This window comes from Rana temporaria, chromosome 3 (genome assembly GCF_905171775.1).
Source record: "Rana temporaria chromosome 3, aRanTem1.1, whole genome shotgun sequence".
NCBI classification, from domain to species: Eukaryota; Metazoa; Chordata; class Amphibia; order Anura; family Ranidae; genus Rana; species Rana temporaria.
In genome coordinates, this window is record NC_053491.1 from 360,645,310 (window position 1) to 360,666,672 (window position 21,363).

Genomic DNA, 21,363 nt, shown 5'->3' on the forward strand with positions numbered 1-21,363 from the left:
GTGCTATAAATAGATTGGCAGAGAGCTGGTCAATTCACAGCACAGCTTTGCAAGTCTCTGCCTATGTGGAGAGGGGGGGTGTGTGCCTTTCCTCCAATTGGCTGTCTCACAGTGTATGGCAAGACTCCCCTCCCCCTGCTGGAACAGGAAGAGAAAATTCTTACAGAACATGCACTTTCTAAACAGTATGTCAAGCTGAAGTCAGCAGACATACATGTAAAACTTATGTAGGGAGATTTGTTTCATCTCTGTGTATCATCTGAGGCTGTTCATTTCACTGGGTATATGTAAAGGTTTACATCCACTTAAGGCCAAATATCCCGGACTTTCGAAATTTCTTGGGGCAGCCACTAGGGACAGATGTGAGTTTGTAGGGTGAAATTGCTGAAATAAAACTAAGTGCTTCCAATATTGTAGAGTAGAGCCCACCCAAGTCTTCCATTAAAATAAGAGTCTTAACAGATCTTTGAGAGCCCTAATAGGGGCCAACGGGTGGACCAGGCCTAATATACATATGTCAATCGTGGCTGTGGATATCTTTAAAAAAACTACTTGTAAAGGGGACTAAATCGGGGTCCCAATCTACTTGTCCTGGTTTAAAAAAATAAAAAAAAATTGCCAGGTTGATGTTTGTTTTTTTTTTTATTGGGCAGAGGTGCTTTTCTTAGAAAGCCAAATATTATATATTTATTTTAAAGCAGAGGCCCTAGGAAATAAATTGGTGGGTGTTGCAATTTTTGTATGACACACGATATCCGCGCAGCGGTTTTTAAAACGCAATTGTTTTGGAATTTTTGTTTTTATTTTTTTAATTTTAATGCAAAAAAACACAATACATAACCAATTGTTCGATAAAATATAAAATATCATGTTACGCAGAGTGAAAATTGCGCACGTCCGTGCGATGGCAACAAGCAACGTAAAGTTTACTATCCATAGGTGATGCTTTGAAAGCCTTTACAGGTTATCACTATGGATGTACACAAAAGGTCTGGTGCTGGAATTATTGCCCATGATCTGACATGCACAGTGATACCTCACGTGTGCGATCGCTGTTTGCATGCGTGTTGGGGTGGGCGCTGTAAATTTTTTTTTTTTAAATTATTTACTTTACTCCCTTATGACAGCAATAGGCAGTAACAAGGTACTCTTTATGGAGAGATCTCGGGTCAATAAGACCCCTTCTCTGCCCTTAAAATCATGTGACCACTGCAAGATCTGTGTGATGCTTTTTCGTTTTTAAATATGGCGCCAGATAAACCGGGTGTGAGGTATGCTCATCGCTTCCTGTTTCCTATATCGTAGAGGCAGAGAGTGCAGTTCCATTCTTTGTGCTCCTCTATGTTCAGCCGGCGATAGCGATGGCTTGTCGATGAGTAATCATGGTGGGATGGGGCAGCCTGTGGAAGTGGGATGGAAAATGGTCTCCTCCCGCTGTTTGTAAAAGCGATCCAGAGGCTAGTTAGCCACTCAGATTGCTCTTACAAGAGACCTGAACGTCGGCTCTAAACCCTGCTGTTTTGACCGTTTTCTCTGCCATCAAGGCCAGTAAAGAATGTAATGAAGTGCGATGTGCATTGCATTGCAATCAGTGGAGTACTGCGGAGACATGCATTAAAGAGTCTCATTAAAGAGAACCTGTCCCCCAAAAAATCATCACAGGGGACGTTTTGTCCCCTATGGAATTGGGGGGGGGGGGGGAGAGATTAAGTAAACAAGTCACAAGACTGCTGTGTACCACTGATGAGAAAAGGTAATTAGCAGTTTATATTTACTAAAATAATTGCATTTCCATGTTCTGTGTACTGTGGGAGACCAGATATAGTGAATTTAGGTTCCTGGGTTTAGTACCACTTAAATACATTATCAGCCTTTACCAACAAAATGTTGCAATATAGGTACAGTAATAAGTCCTTGCACTCTTACATTGGTTGCCAAGACAAAGTTGGCTTGCATTTCCGGTGCTCACCAGGCAGTCCCTGAATTCTTGGGTCTGAAAACATAACTGAAAAGATTTATTTTGAAACAATGTCATTGTTCTTCTTCCCCTTGTGTTTTTTTTTTTATAAACCAAGATTCTATTAATCTGTATTAATCTGATATCAAGTCTCCCGGATAGAAATTTCATTTGCGTTTTTGCTTTGATGGGATTGAATTTTTTTCATTTCTGCCTCTCCCAGCGAGGGTCTGTTGCTGTGTGATTGCATTTTAAACTGTGCTGCGTTCTCCCGGAGTAAATTGTGCATTGGGCGCAATTTCCTGCAGCATTGCCAACTCAAGCTCTAATCTCTCGCTCCCTCTCTTCGCTCCCTCTCTTCGCTCCCTCTCTTCGCTCCCTCTCTATATATTTCTCTCTTTCTTTCTCTCTCGCTCCATCTCTGGCACGCTCTCTCCCCCCTCTTCCCTACACAAACACCTCTTAATGCCAGTTTTGCATGCTGAGATTCACTTTCTGGGCAAGCTTCAGTAATCAGACCTTGTGGGTACATGTTCATCACACGTGAACTAAACTCTGGGCATGTTAGTATCTCCTGTGTTTGGCCAAGATTGTTCTGAGCTGACATGTTTTGTCACGCAGGAATCCACCGTTGAAGACTTGCTCAAAAATTAGATTTATTTTCTTGCTAGATCTTAAAGAACAAAAGGAAACCTATTTTTCTATTGTCATATCTGTCCACGTTGGGGAGGTTTGCTTCTCGCTTTTGTCCAATAACTGTTTTTTCATCATCACAAGATTATTATGTCCGCCATGACAAAGTGATAACGTGAGGCCAAACAAAACTATATCGCTTAAAGCTGTCGGGGTTTTTTTTTTCTTTGTACACAGTATAATTTTTTTTATTTATTTCATTTTTTATTATGGCAAAGCTTCTCAGATACAACAAATCGAGTGGTCTCTGAAAATCTTCCAGTCTATCAAGAATACAATTAATCAACACATATTCGGCATTTAAGAATGATCGGAAAGAGCAATGTATAAAATTGCTGACTGCATGTACACAGCTTTGCATATACTACAGCAGGGGTCAGCAACCTGTAGATCAGGGCTCAAAATTTCAAGTCCTGAGCCACTAGCCAGGCCTCAAGGGTTACTCGCCACCAGTTGCCCGCCTAACCCCTACCATGCCCTGCCTCTAATCCCATCACTAAACCCGCCCTCATAAATTATCTCATGAAATGACACTACTTTTATGTTTTGTTTTGAATAACTTAATTCTGTTTTATGCAGAATTAAGTTATAAAAATATTAACAACTTTATCCGTGGCCACCAATGCAGCCTGTATCCGCCAATGCAGCCTGTGCCCAGCAAGGGTAGGGCCTCAGTACAGCGTGTTGCATAGTCTAGGATCACCAGAATATGCTGGTGACCTCGGGCAGATTTCACAACCGGCCCCACCAGGTCCAGGCCAATCCTCTCAAAGGGGATCCCCATAGTACAGCCTGTGTCCCCCATAATACAGCCTGTGTCCCCCATAATGCAGCCTACCTGTGGATGGGAAGAGAAGAGAGCCGTCGCTGGATGATCAGAGCAGGGAACATCACAGCTTTCATTTCAATAGCTGTGTGTTCCCCTGCGGCGCGCCGTCACATAAGCCCCTCCTCTTGTCCGGGGAACTTTGATACATGTCACCTGTCCTAGGATTATGTGACGGCGCATGGCGTGGGGAACACACCGCTATTAAAATGAAAGCCGTGATGTTCCCCGCTCTGATCACCCAGCGACGGCTCTCCTCTCTTCCCCTCTGATCGATGGTGCTCGCCCCCCGGGGTCCCCGGCAGCCCTTCTTGCCAGCCCTCAAAATCCACTCGCAAAATGCGAGTGGGCGAGTGGGTTTTTTGAGGGCTGCTGTAGATCATGATCTACCTGTAGATCGCAGCTAAGTGACTGGTAGATTGCGGTCTGGGCTTACTGACCCACCATTCCAGAGCATCAAATGGAGTGCAATCCAGAGGGACTACTTGTAAAGTTGGCGGTGTAGTAGGGAGCAAGAGCCACATAAGGCGATGCCTTCTCTGTAGTGCTGGCTTCTGTATTGAAGTCAAGGTAAGTCGCTCTGAAGTCATCCCAAAGTCGTACAGGAACCTTTTTCTAAGGCGGAGTGACTTGAGTCGCTCCTATTATAACGGTTCCATAGTACAGACAAGTCGCCCCTGTGTGAACCGGCACTTAGTATGACTTTATTATGTGCAATTTGCTGGAAAGAAGACCTCTCTCTGTGTAACTCTTCTGCTCGCCTAGTTCTTGGTGACCTGATAATGCGTTTGAAGACAAACAATTGACACACTTCGCCATCTGACATGGCATAAGTGCGTTGTTCACTCGTGAAATGCAATCGCACAGACTTCACGACTCCTCACAGTGAGCTGGTGTCAGCGGTACGGCCACAGCTGGCTCCTGCTAAGAGCACGCAATATATATTTTGGAGAAACACTGCGTTTCAAAGCAATGTCGTGAAGACTGACATCAGCCCTCTGGATCTGGATCCCTGTGACACGCTGAATTTTAAAAATAGATTTTAACACCTCGGGGCCCGAGTTAGATAACAAGACAGCTTTGTGTCAGGTCATGAATGAGATGCTGTGAGGTGGCTGGTGTGCAGGGGTGAAAGTTATGCAGAGATGATTCTGCAGGAGTTCATGTGCTACATCTTCCAGTAAGACCAAATTCCTTAAAGTGCCACTTCACTCTCTCAATCAACCTTAGAGATACGAAAAACTTCCAGCGCTACTAGGTCTTCTGTGGTAAGGGATAACCCGTATCCCAGGACTGGATGGATGCTGCCTTCCTCAAATGGGGTAATCTAAAAAGGAACTACACGAAAAACAAAAATGAAAGGTGCACACACCTATTGCATTACCAAAGACAATTTTATATTAAAAAGTGTATAAAAATGGGTACTCACAAAATGCCAATAAGCCATAGACACAGTGCATAAACATTCACAGAATACGGGGTACAGCTGATTAGTTTTGGGGGTGCACCCCCTTTCTCAGAGCTAGGGGCCATTTTGTGAGTACCCACTTTTATACACTTTTTATTATTAAAGAGAAAGTAAACCCTGGAAGTAAACCCAGGAAAACAAAAACCCTGCAAGAAAAGGGCATGATGAGCTAGTATGCATAGCATACTAGCTCATTATGTTGCACTTACCTGAGATCGAAGCCCCTGAAGCGCTCCTCTTCCCCCTCCGCCATGTCTCCTCGGAGCGTCTTCCTTGTATCGCAGCTCCGGCACTGTGACTGGCTGGAGCGGCCATGATGTCACTTCCGCACATGTGCGAGTTTCCGGCATTATCATTGATGATGCCTAAACGCTCAGTGCGCCTGTGCTGTTGTCTACGGCGAGCATGCTCGTAGACATCGGTGCAGGATTTTCAGCAAATATCTACTTAACCGTGTAGGTTAAGGAGATATTTCTTGCACCTACAGGTAAGCCTTAATCTAGGCTTACCTGTAGGTGCAAGTTGTGTGGTTGGGTTTACAACCACTTTAAATTATCTTTGGTAATGCACTAGGTGTGTGCACTTTCCATCTCTGTTTTTCTTGTAGTCTCAATCAACCTTGACTATTTTGAATTTTTATGCTACTAACAGTAAATAAATAGATATGAAAGTATATCGTATTCACTTGTTTCAGATTTCTTTAGTTACTTCCTAGTTCCCATGCTTAGGTAAATGGTGTTGTACATCCCAGGAGTCTTCAGGAGGGTCTTTCTTAGCTAAGCACACCCTTCTGCCTGCATGCCTGAGCTAGGGGCAGATGGATTCCAGGAAGTAAAACTAAAGCTCACAATCCCAATCGCGTTCTGCGATCCACCAACCGAAATCTACTCCAGATACCCAAAGCCAGATCCAAGTCCAAAGGACAACGGAGATTTGCAGTCCAAGGACCTAGACTATGGAATGTGTTACCAACCTGCATCCGATTGGAGTTGAACTACCTGGCCTTCAGAAAAAAAATCAAAATCCATCTCTTCTGAGGGCGGAAGTTTACTTAGGGAATGGATACTAAGCGCCCAGAGGCGATTCAGTTCGCATGTGTTGCGCTATACAAGTTTCTCACTCACTAAATGCTACATGAATCATCTGCCCTCACTTAAGATGGCCAATGCCAGAAATGTTGGGGGGTATTTTTGTAAGACCCCTTTCCGTGGCCGCGTTGGTGCTAAAGCGCTGCTCTTTTTAGCAGCACTTTATTTAAGAGGCTTCTTTGGTACCTAGTTCCTCCTTCTGTCGTCTTGCCGCCTAGGAGACTCCTTCTCTCACCCTAGGCAGCCCCTCCCTCCCTGCAATCTTTTGGGACACGTCACAGGTCCCAGAAGAATGCCTGGACACTAGGTTAGTGCTGTGTAATTTGGCCCCCTGTATCACCTGAAATACCTAGCTGATCCTGCCTGACTATACCCTCACCCCCTGTAAACTGACCACAGTTTATCATGGCTGCTGAGCCCTGACACTCAGTTTACGTCATCTTTACTGCATATACAGACTGATCCTACTGTTGTGGGTTTAGTAACACTTTAAAGGGGTTGTAAAGGTAAAAAAAAAAAAAAATTCCCTAAATTAGTTTCCTTTACCTTAGTGCAGTCCTCTTTCATTTACCTCATCCTTCCATTTTGCTTTCAAATGTCCTTATTTCTTCTGAGAAATCCTCACTTCCTGTTCTTCTGTCTGTAACTACACACAGTAATGCAAGGCTTTCTCCCTGGTGTGGAGAAAGCCTCTTGAGGGGGGAGGGGGCGAGCAGGAGTTTCAGGACACCCACTAACACACAGCTCCTTTCTCTATCTGCAAAGTAGAGAGTGTCCTGACTTGCCTGATAGCCGCCATTACTAGTAAAAAAATATTAATAAAAATACCATAAAACTATCCCCTATTTTGTAGACGCTATAAAATGGCACAGTGAATAAAGTGACATATAAAACAAATAACTGGGTGAAATAATCACAATAGAATGCAGGGAGACCTCCTTACCTGGGAGACCTCACCACATCGTCTCTGGTCCCTGAGGACCACAAGCGCATCAGACCCACTGTTTTATAAACAGATGAGTCCACAGCACAGGGTAAGAGCATTTTATCTTCTCTTTGTGTGAAGCAACTGCGATTCCCTTTGGCCATCAGTTATTCAACATCCAGTGTTCCCAATTGGAAGGAGTTCTTCCATAGTACGTGATCAACACACATATATGGACTTTCCCATCACTGCATTCTATTGTGATTATTTCACTCAGTTATTTGTTTTATATGTCACTTTATTCACTGTGCCATTTTGATTGATTTAGCGCCGCACTATTTGTTCTTTATTCTTGATACACTTTGTTGGAGTGCTGGCAGCTTTTTCAGTTCAATTATTATTATTTTTTACACTTGGGTTTAGCGCAGTTTTTTCCTATATTGATTATTATTATTATTATTATTATTATTATTATTATTTATTAATTTATTTATTTTTCATCCCTCCACCTAAAAGATTTCAGTTTGTTGTTCAACTGAATTGTACAGTTTATAGGTCACATTAAAGGTGGAAAAACTTGTGAAATTTTATCTTGTGAACTTGTGAAAGATTTTATCTTTGTTTTTTTACAAAACAGAAACCTGACATTTTAACAGGGGTGTGTAGACGTATTTTATCCACTGAAGATGATCATTGGAGCACTAATTAGGGAAGAATGTATTGGGGACAGTGATAGAAGTAGGGAGTTGCACAGAAAATATGGTGACCATTGTTGGTATTGTGTTTTTGACTATTGCTTTCTGCTCGTGGTGAATGGCCTTCTCCTGTGTAATAATGGTGTTGTTACAGTCTTGCTTTTCAATTGGCCAGACAAAAGGGTGACTGATAAACTAGGCAATGTTATTCATAAAAAGAAAAATATGTTATTCATATCCTGTACAGCAGAATAACATAAAACCAAGTCTGGACTGCACAGTTCACTCTGCCAGCCACTGTTAAGCCAAGAAGGTGGTAGAGGCGAAATACCTTTAAATCAGTCATATCTCCTCCATAATGGGCATCTGAGGTTCAGGGTGCTGCGACAGGAGTGATGTCATTTCTCTGTCTCCTGTGTCTGAGTATTTCCTGGTGTCAGTGACTCCCGGCTTGTCTTTCAGCTGGATACTCATTGTTTATTTTTAAACATCCTCAAGAAATAGATCTGTAAGCCGGCTGCTGTGAGGGTCTATTATCCTATCTGGAATGCAAATGGGTACGCAAGCCTCGTACACACAATGAGAATATCGGACATATGATTGTCCTTTTTGTTTTTTGCATTCTAGTTTTATATCGAAAACATGAACATTTTTTTCTCATACGATACCAGATTGTATGATTTTCATTTAATCGGTACAGTTTTTGTCCAAAAAAAAATAAAATAAAAAATACAGTACAGTATTCGCTAGTGGGCTAAAAGAGATGCAAAAGCACCACTAATACATTGCCACATAAATGAGCAGGCGGGTGTCCCAGTGTAAAAGTAGCCTAAATTACTGACTCGATCTTGGGAGATGATGAAGATATTCATCTAGTGATGTGTGTTTTGTATGTAAAATGCTGTGAATAAGTATTCACCTTGTTTTGATTTATTGCAAATTTTTTAACTTTTTCATCGTCGGTAGAGGATTTCCTCGCTCCGCCTGCCAGCTGTCATAGGCAGCAGAGGCTTCCCCTACCTCATAGCTGCATGTAAGCAAAAGTCATGCTGTAGGCAATGCCTTTGTGTTTTTTTTTACAGGTTCCCAGCACTTGCGGCTTTCCTGCACAGCTCAGCCAGTTGCAGGTCGGAAAGGCAGCAATAAGATTGCGATCTACCAGCAACCTGCTTGCTGTCGATTGGTAGATCGACAGCAAGCAGGAAATACAATTTTGGAAAAAATAGCGCTTTATTCAGACAAAAAAAAGGGGGGGATAGGGTTGGGACTTTAGATGAGGCCTATGATAGAACTACCACAGGCCTCCATCCCTGTAAGTAGATACAAAAAAGGGGGGGAGGGTTGGGACTTTAGATGAGATGCGTTTTTAGCAGTATGCAATTAAGGTTTAGTTGCATGTATCTGCAGATACCTGGGAAGCCGCAGGCCAACAACAAGGCACTCTGTATGCTGCAGTCCTACCTATGAATTTTTAAGGTCTCCTGAAAAGGAGCACAGGTGTGCTAATCAATAGATAGGGGGCAGATGATAACCTAAACCCGCCCCTACCTAAAGTTGGTCTAGCAAAGGAGAGCACTGGAAATCAAAAGATAAGTAGGAGTGGAACAAAAAACTTGCCTACCAAACCAAAATACCACCAAACTAAAAGCAGACCAACTCAAACTGGGTCAACTAGTCAAAGAATGACAATGCATAATTAAACTGGTCGGTGGTAGATCTGTGGAGGCACTCTATTCGTTTTAGGAGTGGAATAGAGTGCCTCCACAGATGCCAACTCCGCTTCATCAGAACCTGAGATCCCAAAATAAATGAGCTGTAACAATATATATAAATTATTATTACTGTATTTATCGGCGTATAACATGCACAGGGGTATAACACGCACCCTAACTTTAAGAGTGAAGTTTCAGGAAAAAATCTTTCCACAGCCCCCTGCGAATAACACGCAGGCGCAGTTTACCCTCTATTTTCAGGGTAAAAAAGTAAGTGTTATACGCCAATAAATACAGTATGTAATTATATGCACACCTCAGAGAAATATTCAAAATACATAAAAAATCTCACATGAAACAAAACAATCCATCATATTAATGTATCTACCCCTTCTGGAATGGTAGCGGGAACAGGAAGAGCCCAAAACCAAATCATGAAAGGTTTTGTAACCATTATGTGTGTGTGTGTGTGTATATATATATATATATATATATATATATATATATATATATATATATATATATATATATATATATATATATTAGGGTTGTCCCGATACCACTTTTTTAGGACCGAGTACGAGTACCGATACTTTTTTTCAAGTAGTCGCCGATACCGAATACCGATACTTTTTTTTAAATGTGTCCCCAAATGCAGCCATGTCCCCCCACATATGCAGCCATTGTCTCCTCCCATGCAGCCATTGTCCCCCCATGCAGCCATTGTCTCCCCCCCCCATCCAGCCATTGTCACCCCCCATGCAGCCATTGTCACGCCCCATGCAGCCATTGTCACCCTCCATCCAGCCATTGTCTCCCCCCATGCAGCCATTGTCTCCCCCCATGCAGCCATTGTCACCCCCCATGCAGCCATTGTCTCCCCCCATCCAGCGTCTCCCCCCATGCAGCCATTGTCACCCCCCATGCAGCCATTGTCACCCCCCATGCAGCCATGTCTCCCCCCATGCAGCCATTGTCTCCCCCCCATCCAGCGTCTCCCCCCATCCAGCGTCTCCCCCCCATGTATCCAGCGTCTCCCCCCCATGTATCCAGCGTCTCCCCCCCATGTATCCAGCGTCTCCCCCCCATGTATCCAGCGTCTCCCCCCCATGTATCCAGCGTCTCCCCCCATCCAGCGTCTCCCCCCCCATGTATCCAGCGTCTCCCCCCATGCAGCCATGTCCCACTTACCTGCATCCCCGCTGCCGCCGACTGTGTAATATGCCGGGAACATTACAACTTTGAATCGCTGTAATGATTGGCGCTGCGTATAGACACTCCCCCTCGCTCGGGATTGGACAGTTCACCCGAGCGAGGGGGAGTGTCTATGCGCGGAGCCAATCATTACAGCTATTCAAAGCTGTAATGTTCCCGGTGTATGACACAGTCGGCGGCAGCGGGGATGCGGCGAATGGCGACGGGATGCGGCTTCACGGCGACGGCGGCGGCGGGGGGGCAAGTATTCTATTTGGGTATCGGGGGTATTTGCGGGAGTACGAGTACTCCCGCAAATACTCGGAATCGGTCCCGATACCGATACTAGTATCGGTATCGGGACAACCCTAATAAATATATATATATATATATATATATATATATATATATATATATATATATATATATATATATATATATATATATATATATATATATATATATATATATATATATATATATATATATTAAAAAAATTGTATGTGAAAAAGACTTTTAATAAACTTGTTGGCTAGTGGCGAGGTCTGCCAGGCCTGCACAGAGGCACCAATTCTGGATTCGCTCACACCCAAAGGAGATTGCAAAATATGCCTTTATACATATGAGTTTAGCATTTATATATATATACTGTGTGTATGTGTGTGTGTGTGTGTGTGTATATAAAAAAATATATATAAAATGTGTGTGTGTGTGTGTGTATATAATATATAGTGGCCTCAGTGAGCTATCCCTTGATCACCCAAACCACATAAGGATGGTCTGTTTTTGATTAGACCCGGGTCGGCAACCTGTCGATTGCGATCTACCAATCTTCAGCAAGCAGGTGGCTGGTAGATCTCAATCTTATTGCTGCCTTGCCAACCCGCAACTGGCTGAGCTGCGCAGGAAAGCCTCAAGTGCTGGGAACCTGTCAAAAACCGACAAAGGCATTGCCTGCAGCATGACCTTTTGCTTACATGCGGCTACGTGGTAGGGGAAGCCTCTGCTGCCTATGACAGCAGGCAGGTTCTGTCTCTTTCAGAAGGCACCCAAGCTCGTTCCTTCCTCCTCAGTGCATCCAAGGCGCTTATGGATGACATTATGTGGGATGGACGAGAGAGGATGGCTGCACTAGAACAATTAGATCTGCCACAGTAGCTTGCATATCTCTGCATGAGGTAACAATTTTTATGTCATCCTGAGCCCCCAGCTAACACCTCAGTAGTATGCCCCACCCTGAGGCCCCCCCAGTGGCGTCCTCCGACTTGAGCCCCCACCTCCCCGGTGGCGTGCTCTGCCTTGAGGCCCCCCAGTGGCATTTCCCTTTGTGTAATTGTTTTCTGTGTCTTCCTGTCATGACAGGATGTGGGGGAACATCTCTCCAATAAGAACACGGTGGAGAACAAAACCCAACCCTCTGTCTATCCATTTCCCACTCCCTGCATAATAAAATAAATAGGATGTTTTTTCTATTGATTTTAAAGTGTTACTAAACCCACAACAGTAAAATGATTCTGTAAAAACATGCTTTTTATACTCACTGTGGAACCTAAGGGGTTAATCCTCTGCATTGTGTAAAAAAGCTGTTTGATCCTGTATGCACAGATCCTCCTCTTCTTGCATTGTCTCAAAACATGTCCTGATAAGACCGAGTTACTGGAGTCAGGCTGCACATGCTCAGTTTGGTGTGTATGGCTAGAGAGTTTTTTTTTCTTTGGGAGAGTGCATGTGATCAGCACAAGCTTTAACCAGGCACTGATAGAGGTCACAAGACTGATGAGAAAAGATATTTTAGCAGTTTATATTTACTAAAATAATTGCATTTCCATGTTCTGTATACTCTGGGAGACCAGATATAGTGAATGCAGGGCCCTGGGTTTAGTAACCCTTTAAAGGTGTTGTATGGCTTTGGTTTAATTTTTTTTACAATAACAAACATGGTATACTTACCTCCACTGTGCAAATCAATTTGCACAGAGTTGCCCTGATCCTTCTGTTCTGGAGTCCCACGGTGGCTCTCGCAGCTCCTCCCCGCAATAGATCACCCCCTCTGGGAAGCTCTCTCCCATGGGGGTTACCTTGCGGGCGAGCTCCCGTATCATACACTCGGCGTCCATAGATGCTGATTGTATGGCTCGGCCCGCGCCATTGTATTTCATTGACCGCAGTGCTGCATTCAACCGAGTTGTCATAATGACAATCGGCTGTTTTTTTTATTTTATCCCCGTACATACCGTATTTTCACCGCCGCTTCTGGGTATGTCTTCTGCGGGACTGGGCGTTCCTAATTGATTGACAGGCTTCCGACCGTCACATACTGCGCGTCACGAGTTGCCGAAAGAAGCTGAACGTCGGTGCGCAGGCGCCGTATAGAGCCGCACCGACGTTCAGCTTCTTTCGGCAACTCGTGACGCGCTGTATGCGACGGTCGGAAACCTGTCAATCAATTAGGAACGCCCAGTCCCGCAGAAGACATACCTGGAAGCAGCAGTGAAAATACGGTATGTACGGGGATAGAATTTAAAAAAAACAGCCGATTTGTCATTCGGACAACTCGGTTAAATGTAATGTTAAAACATTTTTTTGGGTTAACCCCCGCTTTAAGCTTGATGATAATAACGTTTAGAAACCTTTGCCTACACATATACCTATACCGTTATGGTTGCAAAAACACATTTCAAGTATAACATCTTGACTTTATGGGGTTAACTTGGGGTTACCCCTCAGCAAGCAACATTTTAACCTGCAGTGGAAAAATGTCATTTGGATTCCGATTGGCTGCTTTGGGGGATTCACTTTGACTTGCACTATTTGTTCTCCCCGGTCGTCCGTATTGTCGTCTCTTTAATTCAGCATCCTTTAAATGAGTTAATGCTCAGCGGTTGATGGTTGCCACGGGTTGCCATAGTAACTGCAGCATCCTGGAAATGTTCTGCTGGATTAACAAGGGCTGACAATATGCTTTCTCAGCTGAGAAGACTTTGAGCAACACAATCATTTTACTTCCTAAGCTAAAATCCCAGTATTAGAAGCAACTGACATTTCTGAAAACTGGAAGCTTATGAAATAGAAATTAAGAGCCATATGTTGGATTTATAACCTTGCAGCTGACTTGAACTTAAAGCAAAAAAAGAACATATTCAGTAAATCTCTCTAACACATGCACATCTTTTTATGTTCTGTCTTTTAAAAAAACTGCTACAAGTACACAAAAATACTTCTACTTTGCCAGAAATCAAGTGAGCTCCCAACTTCCTGTCATGAGTTGACAACGCTGCACCTTGTACACTGAAATCCCAAGCAGGGTTGTCAGTGGTGCCCAATTCTCCAGGCAGGACTAGAGCCCCATCTTGTCACCTCCTTAACATGGAGAGAGGTGTTCTGTAGTCCAAATGTGCTTGTGATTTCAATGTAGCAGAGGCAGCCTTGTCGGCTCACTACAGGGAGTTAGGAGCTGACCGAAATTCTGGCAGAATCACTAGGTAATTATCTGTAATTCCATTCTTTTTAAAGAGACAAAACTTGAAGAAATGCACATACACTGCACTGCACTCAAAGTATTTCTTTTCTTTTCTCCAAATTTGCTCAGACATGCACTTCATATCACAACTAAAGTCCCCGAGACATGTCAATCTAAAGTTTTTGGTCTTGGTTGAGTTTGCTTTAAAGTCCTTGTTGAAGTGTTCACTTCTTTTTTTTCTCTGCAGGTCACAAAGTTTGTGCGTCTTTCAAAAATGGGGGATCCATCTAAGTCCATGAATTGCTGTTAATCTTGCACTGCCAAAAAAACCCTCTAAAATTGAAAAGGTGACCATTGCTCCCCCCCAAATTTCAGAAGTTTACTGTTCCTGTCACATCTCGGAAACATGTATGGAAGTTCTCGCTCCGTTGGAAAGCTGGAGTCAAGCAGCCAAAGCCCTGGACGCTCCCCGCGGCTCCCCCGTTCGCCACGTCTTGGCCATCGCCGTACTAACAGTAGTGGTGGCAGCTCTGGTGGAGTCCCTGGTGGAGGCAGCAGTAAAACCTTGTCCATGGAAAATATCCAGTCTCTGAATGCGGCATATGCCACTGGTACTCCCATGTATCTCAGTGATCATGAAAACTTGGGAGTAGAAACCCCGAAGAGCACCATGACCCTGGGCCGGTCTGGGGGGAGGCTGCCGTATGGGGTGAGGATGACCGCCATGGGAAGCAGCCCAAACATTGCCACCAGCGGAGTATCCAGTGACGCCATTGCGTTTGGGGATCACCAGATTCCACCAGTCAGCATGGCATCAACTGTTCCCCATTCTCTGCGCCAGGCCAGGGACAACACCATTATGGACCTTCAGACTCAACTAAAAGAGGTCCTAAGGGAAAACGATCTTCTCCGAAAGGATGTGGAGGTGAAAGAAAGCAAGCTGAGCTCATCCATGAACAGCATCAAGACTTTTTGGAGTCCAGAGTTAAAAAAAGAGCGGGCGTTGCGCAAGGATGAGGTGTCCAAGATCTCAGTGTGGAAGGAACAGTATCGGGTGGTCCAGGAAGATAATCAGGTTGGTTCCTCAGTTTTCTAGCTCTTTGTAGTGTAGGAATCACAATATATTATGAGGAAGGATTGGAGTTGGTTACTAAGAGTCTTTGTTTACTAGTGTTACACGGGGAGGTAACTGCAGTGTTAATGACATCCACTCAGAATAGGATACAGCTTTCTTGAAAAGTGTTTAAAATGTGTGAGCATGCCCTCCTTTCACTGTAAGGGCTTCTTAACATAATTCTTGTTGAGCTGCACTTCTTTGCACTTCAACACATATGTATACAGTCAACCCCCGAAATTCACGGGGGTTATGTTCTTTACGCACCCGCGAATTGTGAAAATCTTCAAATTTTGGATGTGGTAAATAAAATGTCTATAAATGGTTATCACAGGGGCGGCTTCAAAGTCATCCAACTCTGAAGCAGCCCTGTACAGTGCGGCTTGCAAACAAACGACTTCTGTATAGAAGTCAATGCAAGTCGCTCTGAAGTCGCCCCCAAGTAGTACAGGAACCTTTTTCTAAGTCGGAGATACTTGAGTTGCTCCTATTAGAACGGTTCCATTTTACTGCATGGAACGCGAATTGTCAGGCTGTGTGAACCGGCACTTTATGATGCGGAAATGCTAGGCTGGAAAAAAAATCTGCAAACGACTCAGGCCGCAAACTCTGAACCTCTTTGCGGGGGTTGACTGTAGTGTGAACAGGGCACATATAAAACAGTTGTTTCTATGTACCCCTTTCACATGTGCAGTTGTGTGCAGAAAAACGCAACTAAGGGCTGCCCATACATGGTCGAATTACAAAAGAACGTTCTTTTGAAAATCAGAAATTTTGTGCGTTTTGTGATCTGATGGTGCCACCTTTGATTTACTTGCCAACCAAGCCTTCAATTTTAACTCCTACATAAAATAATTTTTGTGGCTGGGAGTCTTCTTTTCTTTCCGGAAATGTTATTTTCTTGCACAAGCACATTTCTTTTTCGATTACATTTCTCTCACAATTCTCCCATCATTAATTAGAAAATTGTTTGTTTTAAAAAAAAATTCCAACATGCCCAATTATTCAAATTTGATGCCTGCCCGAAAATTGGTTGTTGCTGCAGCCCACTAATGGTGCGAAATTTGCACAAAAATTCTTAAAATTCTTTCGAAATTTGACCCGTGTATTGCCTGCCTTAGTGGTATTGTGTGAACAAGAAAGAATGATTATCGTCTTTAGCCCAGGTTCACACTGGGCTGTGGGAATATAGCCGTGCAAGTTCAGCTGAAGTTTAGCGCGATTTCACTCCCGCTTGTCGGTCCCGATTTTGGCTGTGATTACTGAGACAGCTGTGCAGGTTTCTGCACAGGTGTCAATGTAAATCGCAGGCCGAAATTGCAGAAACTACTTTTTGAAATCGGTGCAGCGCCGCAGATGCAGCGTCTCTCTCTCTCTCTCTCTCTTGTGCTCTCTCTCTCTCTCTCTCTCTCTATCTCTTGTGCTCTCTCTTTCTCTCTTGTGCTTGCTCTCTCTCTTGTGTGCTCTTTCTCTCTGTCTCGCTCGTGCGTGCGCTCTTTCTCTCTGTCTCGCTCGTGCGTGCGCTCTTTCTCTCTGTCTCGCTCGCGCGTGCGCTCTTTCTCTCTGTCTCGCTCGCGCTCTTTCTCTCTGTCTCGCTCGCGCGTGCACTCTTTCGCTCTGTGTTTGCTCGCGCGTGCGCTCTTTCTCTCTGTCTCGCTCGCGCGCTCTTTCTCTCTTTCTCTTGCACTCTCTCTTTTGCGCGCTCTTTCTCTCCCAATCTCCTTTTTCTCGCGTGCTCTCTCTCGTGTTCTCTTTCTTTCTCTTTTTCTCTTTCTCTTTTTCTTTCTCTTTTTCTCTTTCTTTCTCTTTTTCTCTTTCTCTCTTTCTCTTTCTCTCTCTTTTCCTCTGTCGCTCTTTCTCTCTGTCACGCTCTCTTTTTTTTTTTCCTCCCTCTCTTATTCTCTATCTTGTTATCTGCTGTCTTTCTGCTCACAGTATCTTTTTTTCTGATGTCTGTTTATTTTATAACTCTCCTAGGCCTTATATCTTTATTTCTCTTTATATCCCTGCCCCTTTCAGCTGCCTTGTCTCTTCTCTCTGACCCTACATTTATTCTTCTGTAATGGCACCACTCCCACTTCAGAGGTTGCATATTCTCTTCCCCAGTTTTCTTTTTTTTTTTCTTGGAAGGATTTCTGGATTCTTTTGGACTGATCAATGTTTTGGCTGCTCTAGGAAATAGTCTCATGGACGATGTTTAATCCCTTGGTAACCTGACACATTCTGCAAGCTGCTGGAAGCATTATAAAATAAATACCTTAAAGTTCATCTTCAACTTTACTTTCATATTGAATTGAACTATTTCCTACATTATCATGGCACCGCTGGGCGCGCTGTATAAACTGCATGTAGCCTCTTCTACATATACTATACAGATTTGGGTGTGAGGCAAGACAAACCTGGAAAAAAATGGTGGGTTGAGCGGCACTCAGCCATTCATAGGCAGCTTTGTTTTCTATCATTCTCTGACTCGGCCAATCAGAGGAAGCTTTGTATTCATTGATATAATACAAATCTGCCTATAAAAGGTGAAGTGCCACTCAGCATAGCGCTATTTTGGTTCTGGGTGTGAGACAGGAAGGTCTTGTCACACACCCGGAGTACAATGCCGTATGTAGCTAAGGCTACATACAGTTTATACAGCGTGCCCAAATAGTTAGTTTGGGCCAGCTTGGCCCAAACAAACTATTTAAACTGAAAGTAAATACACCTCTCTCTTAGTACAGGTTTATGATTTGTGCATAGATGTCTTGTTTTCACAATTCAGTCCCAACAAGACAAAAAAACTCTGTTTAATCTTGAGAAAATACCGGAGAATGTATTTGTTAAAATATATTCTTTGTGTTTTTTCGTCTGAAAAATGATTTTCAATTTAATGTATATAAGAAATATTTGCAAATAATACTTCATATTTACCACTTGATGGCTGTTGGGGCAAGTTTCATGTAAAATAATCTTCTGCAGTCGACCAATACAGCATGGTAATGTTAAAGTGGTTGTAAACTCATATACCCAGTGAAGTGACTGGCCTCAGGTGACTGAGATGAAACAAATCCTCTTACATAAGCTGTACCTGTCTATCTGTAGCTCCTTCTTCTCTACATGAGTTGAAAATGCTGCATGTCTGCTGAAACTGGTCCGCGGACCAGTTTCAGCAGACATGTTCGGTCGTGTGTAGGCCCGAGCGGACAGGATTCCAGCATACATTTGCCCGCTGGGCCTTTTTCCAGCGGGCAAATATTTCTGGACTTGTTTTAAAACAGCCCGCTGAAATCCTGTCCACTCGGACATGTTCGGTCGTCTGTACAGACCTACCGTACATGTCCAAACGCCCGCCATCCCTCGCATGCGTCGAATGACTTTGACGCATGCGTGGAAGCATTGAACTGGCAGGGGCCGCCCACGTCGCCGCGTCATCGTCACAGCGACGGCGCGGACACGCCCTGCGTATTGTTTACGCGCGGATTTCTGTATGATGGTGAGTACAGCCACCATACAGAAATCCCCGGGCAGACATGTACGGTGAAAACGGTCCGGCGGACCGGTTTCATCGTACATGTTTGGTCGTCTGTACACGGCCTTAGTGCTCTTAATTGAGACAAGTACACACTAAAGGGGTATATGCTTTGTTTGTTTAAAGTGGATGTAAACCTCAGACATGAAATATGGAGAGCAAATTTTACAGCATATTTGGGCGCGGACTGCTTAGTGGTAGGCAGTAGATGGATCGGTGCGCATGTAGGCCAGGTGACCTCAGTTTGAGTAGTAAGTACATAATTTACAGGATTCTGAGGAACATATTATTTATTAACGAGGAGGTCACTTCAGGATACTTGGGCTGTCACTAGATTGGAGAATCGTCTTGGTAAGTTTGCAGCTTGCAAAATATGCCTTTGAATTGGATGGAAGGGCCAGTTTGTCATCCGTATCTCTGTTGCTAAACAAATTAAGGAAATCTCTGAATTTGTCCCATCGTTTTCCAATGTAGGTTTGAAAATGAAATGGAGAAATTGGATAACAGAAGCTTTTTAGGTAGTTTATCTTTAGGGACTTGGATAGTGCATTGTTAATCTGGAAGGGCACAATTTATCGTCATATGCTACCAATTTAAAGCTCAACTCCAGACAGATGTAAAAGGCACAAATTATCACAGCTCTGTATTCAATAATAACATTTATTTTTTATAATGCAAACAGTGTAAGTACTTGAATTCTACTTGGTGTCGGCCTCTTGCAGTCCCTGTACAGCAGGACTCAGACTAGAAGAGGAAGAAGCAAAAGGTGTGTCAATGCTCATGTGCCAACAAAGAGCATGCCAATAGGAGGAGAGAACTGAGTGACAGAGAGATGAGCTCATTAGTCTTTTCAGCCAAACGCAGCAAACCCTTCTGCACTGCATAGCAATTGCACTGCGCTCTGCAGTCTGCTGCGAAGTGTCAGTGGAAAGTTAACGACACCCCAAAAGCAAGTCGCAAATGCAGTGCGTTTGCCTGAACAGGATCGCAGGAGTTTAAATACCTGTGCTATTCGTTCCAGTGCAAAAAAAAAAAAAAAGCTGCCTGCACCTTTTTGATGCAGATGCAGTGTGATTTAAGCCATTCAAAATGAATGGCTCAAATCACACCAATCAGAAGTATATTTGCACAGGAATGTGGTGCGATTCACCTGTGGTTTACAGTGAAAACCTAGGCTCAGTGTCAGATCACAGGGTGGAAGAGTGATTTGCAAGGTCTCCTGCCACATGTCTGTGCTGTGTGGCCACCTGAATGGACAGAAATACAAATCCCTTGGATAGTAAAAAAGTATTTGATCCCCTGCTGATTTTGTAAATTTGCCCACTGACAAATGATCAGTCTATAATTAAAAATGTTAGGTTTATTTTACCAGTGAGAGACAGAATAACAACAAAAACAATCCATAAAAACACATTTCAAAAAAGTTATGAATTGATTTGCATTTTAACGAGTGAAATAAGTGTTACTAAACCCACAACCGTAAAATCGGTCTGTATATGCATTAAAGCATGCTTGTTATACTCTCTGTGGAACCTAATCCTCTGCATTGTGTAAAAAGGCTGTTTGATTCTGTCTTCTCTGATCTTCTTCCACAGTCCCCAATCAATCAACTGATCGAACAAAGCCTTGCAGGCACTCTGCACATGCTCAGTTTGGTGTGTATTGCTAGAGAGAGTATTTTTTTTCTTGGCAGGGTGCATGTGATCGGCACAGGGCCAATCAGCACTGTCCATACAGAGGGTCAGGGGTCCTGCAGACTTATAGGACAGTCAGAGTAGAATGAAAACTCTTTCTACAAGCTTTAACCAGTGCTCGGACATACACTGATAGAAGTCACAAGACTGCTATATACTGCTGATGAGAAAGGGTATTTAGTAGTTTATATTTACTAAAATAATTCAATTTCAATGTTCTGTGTACTGTGGGAGACCAGATATAGTGAATGCAGTGTCCTGGGTTTAGTAACATAGAATTCATTAAAGTGATATTAAAGGCAATTAAAAACAAACAAACTGTGGTTTTGCACAGAGCAGCTCCGGTCGTCCTCTTCTCGGGTCACCCGCCGGCGCTCCTGCCCCCTCCTTTCTGCCGAGTGTTCCCAGAGCAAGCTCCGTGTGTCCATTCACACACACAACTGTGGCTCGTGCCTGCCCCCTCTCTCCTCATTGGCTTACTGGCTGTGATTGACAGCCAATTAGGAGGGAGAAAGCCAGCAGAGCCAAGGTTTACGTGCACAGCGCTGGAGAAAGTTCAGGCTTGGTATTAGGAGGGGCTAAGGGGGGGAGCTGCACACAGAAGGTTTTTTACCTTCATGCATAGAATGCATGAAGGTAAAAAAACCTTGAACCACTTTAAGAAAAAAAAAACTTCTGCTTTTAGGTTTATGGTTATGGTTTCCAATGTTTACTGATAGCTTTCTGAAAATGTCAATTTCCTTGTGCTTAGTACCACAATAAAAACTGTGCAGAACCACATTTGGACTTCCAAACTACAGGTTGAAGTCTTACACACGATAATTTTTCAGCATGAAAAAAAAACAAAGTTTTTCCAACTTCATCATTAAAACTACGTTGCCCACACACCATCGTTTTAAAAAAATGCTCTAGCAAAGCGCGGTGACGTACAACACGTACAATGGCACTATAAAGGGGAAGTTCCATGCGGATGACGCCACCCTTGGGGCTGCTTTAGCTTATTTCGTGTTAGAAAAGCGCAAA

General features: G+C 43.5%; 1 protein-coding gene across 12 annotated transcripts in view; it reads left to right on the forward strand.

Annotated features, from left to right (window-relative positions):
- ERC1 (ELKS/RAB6-interacting/CAST family member 1) overlaps positions 1-21,363 on the forward strand; it is a 351,485-nt gene that overhangs the window by 27,750 nt on the left and 302,372 nt on the right. For all 12 annotated transcript variants that reach the window (XM_040345288.1, XM_040345294.1, XM_040345289.1 and 9 more), the window contains exon 2: positions 14,266-15,093. In XM_040345288.1, coding sequence (XP_040201222.1) covers positions 14,425-15,093 — 669 coding nt within the window. In that variant the 5' untranslated portion in view covers positions 14,266-14,424. The remainder of the gene's footprint in view (positions 1-14,265; positions 15,094-21,363) is intronic.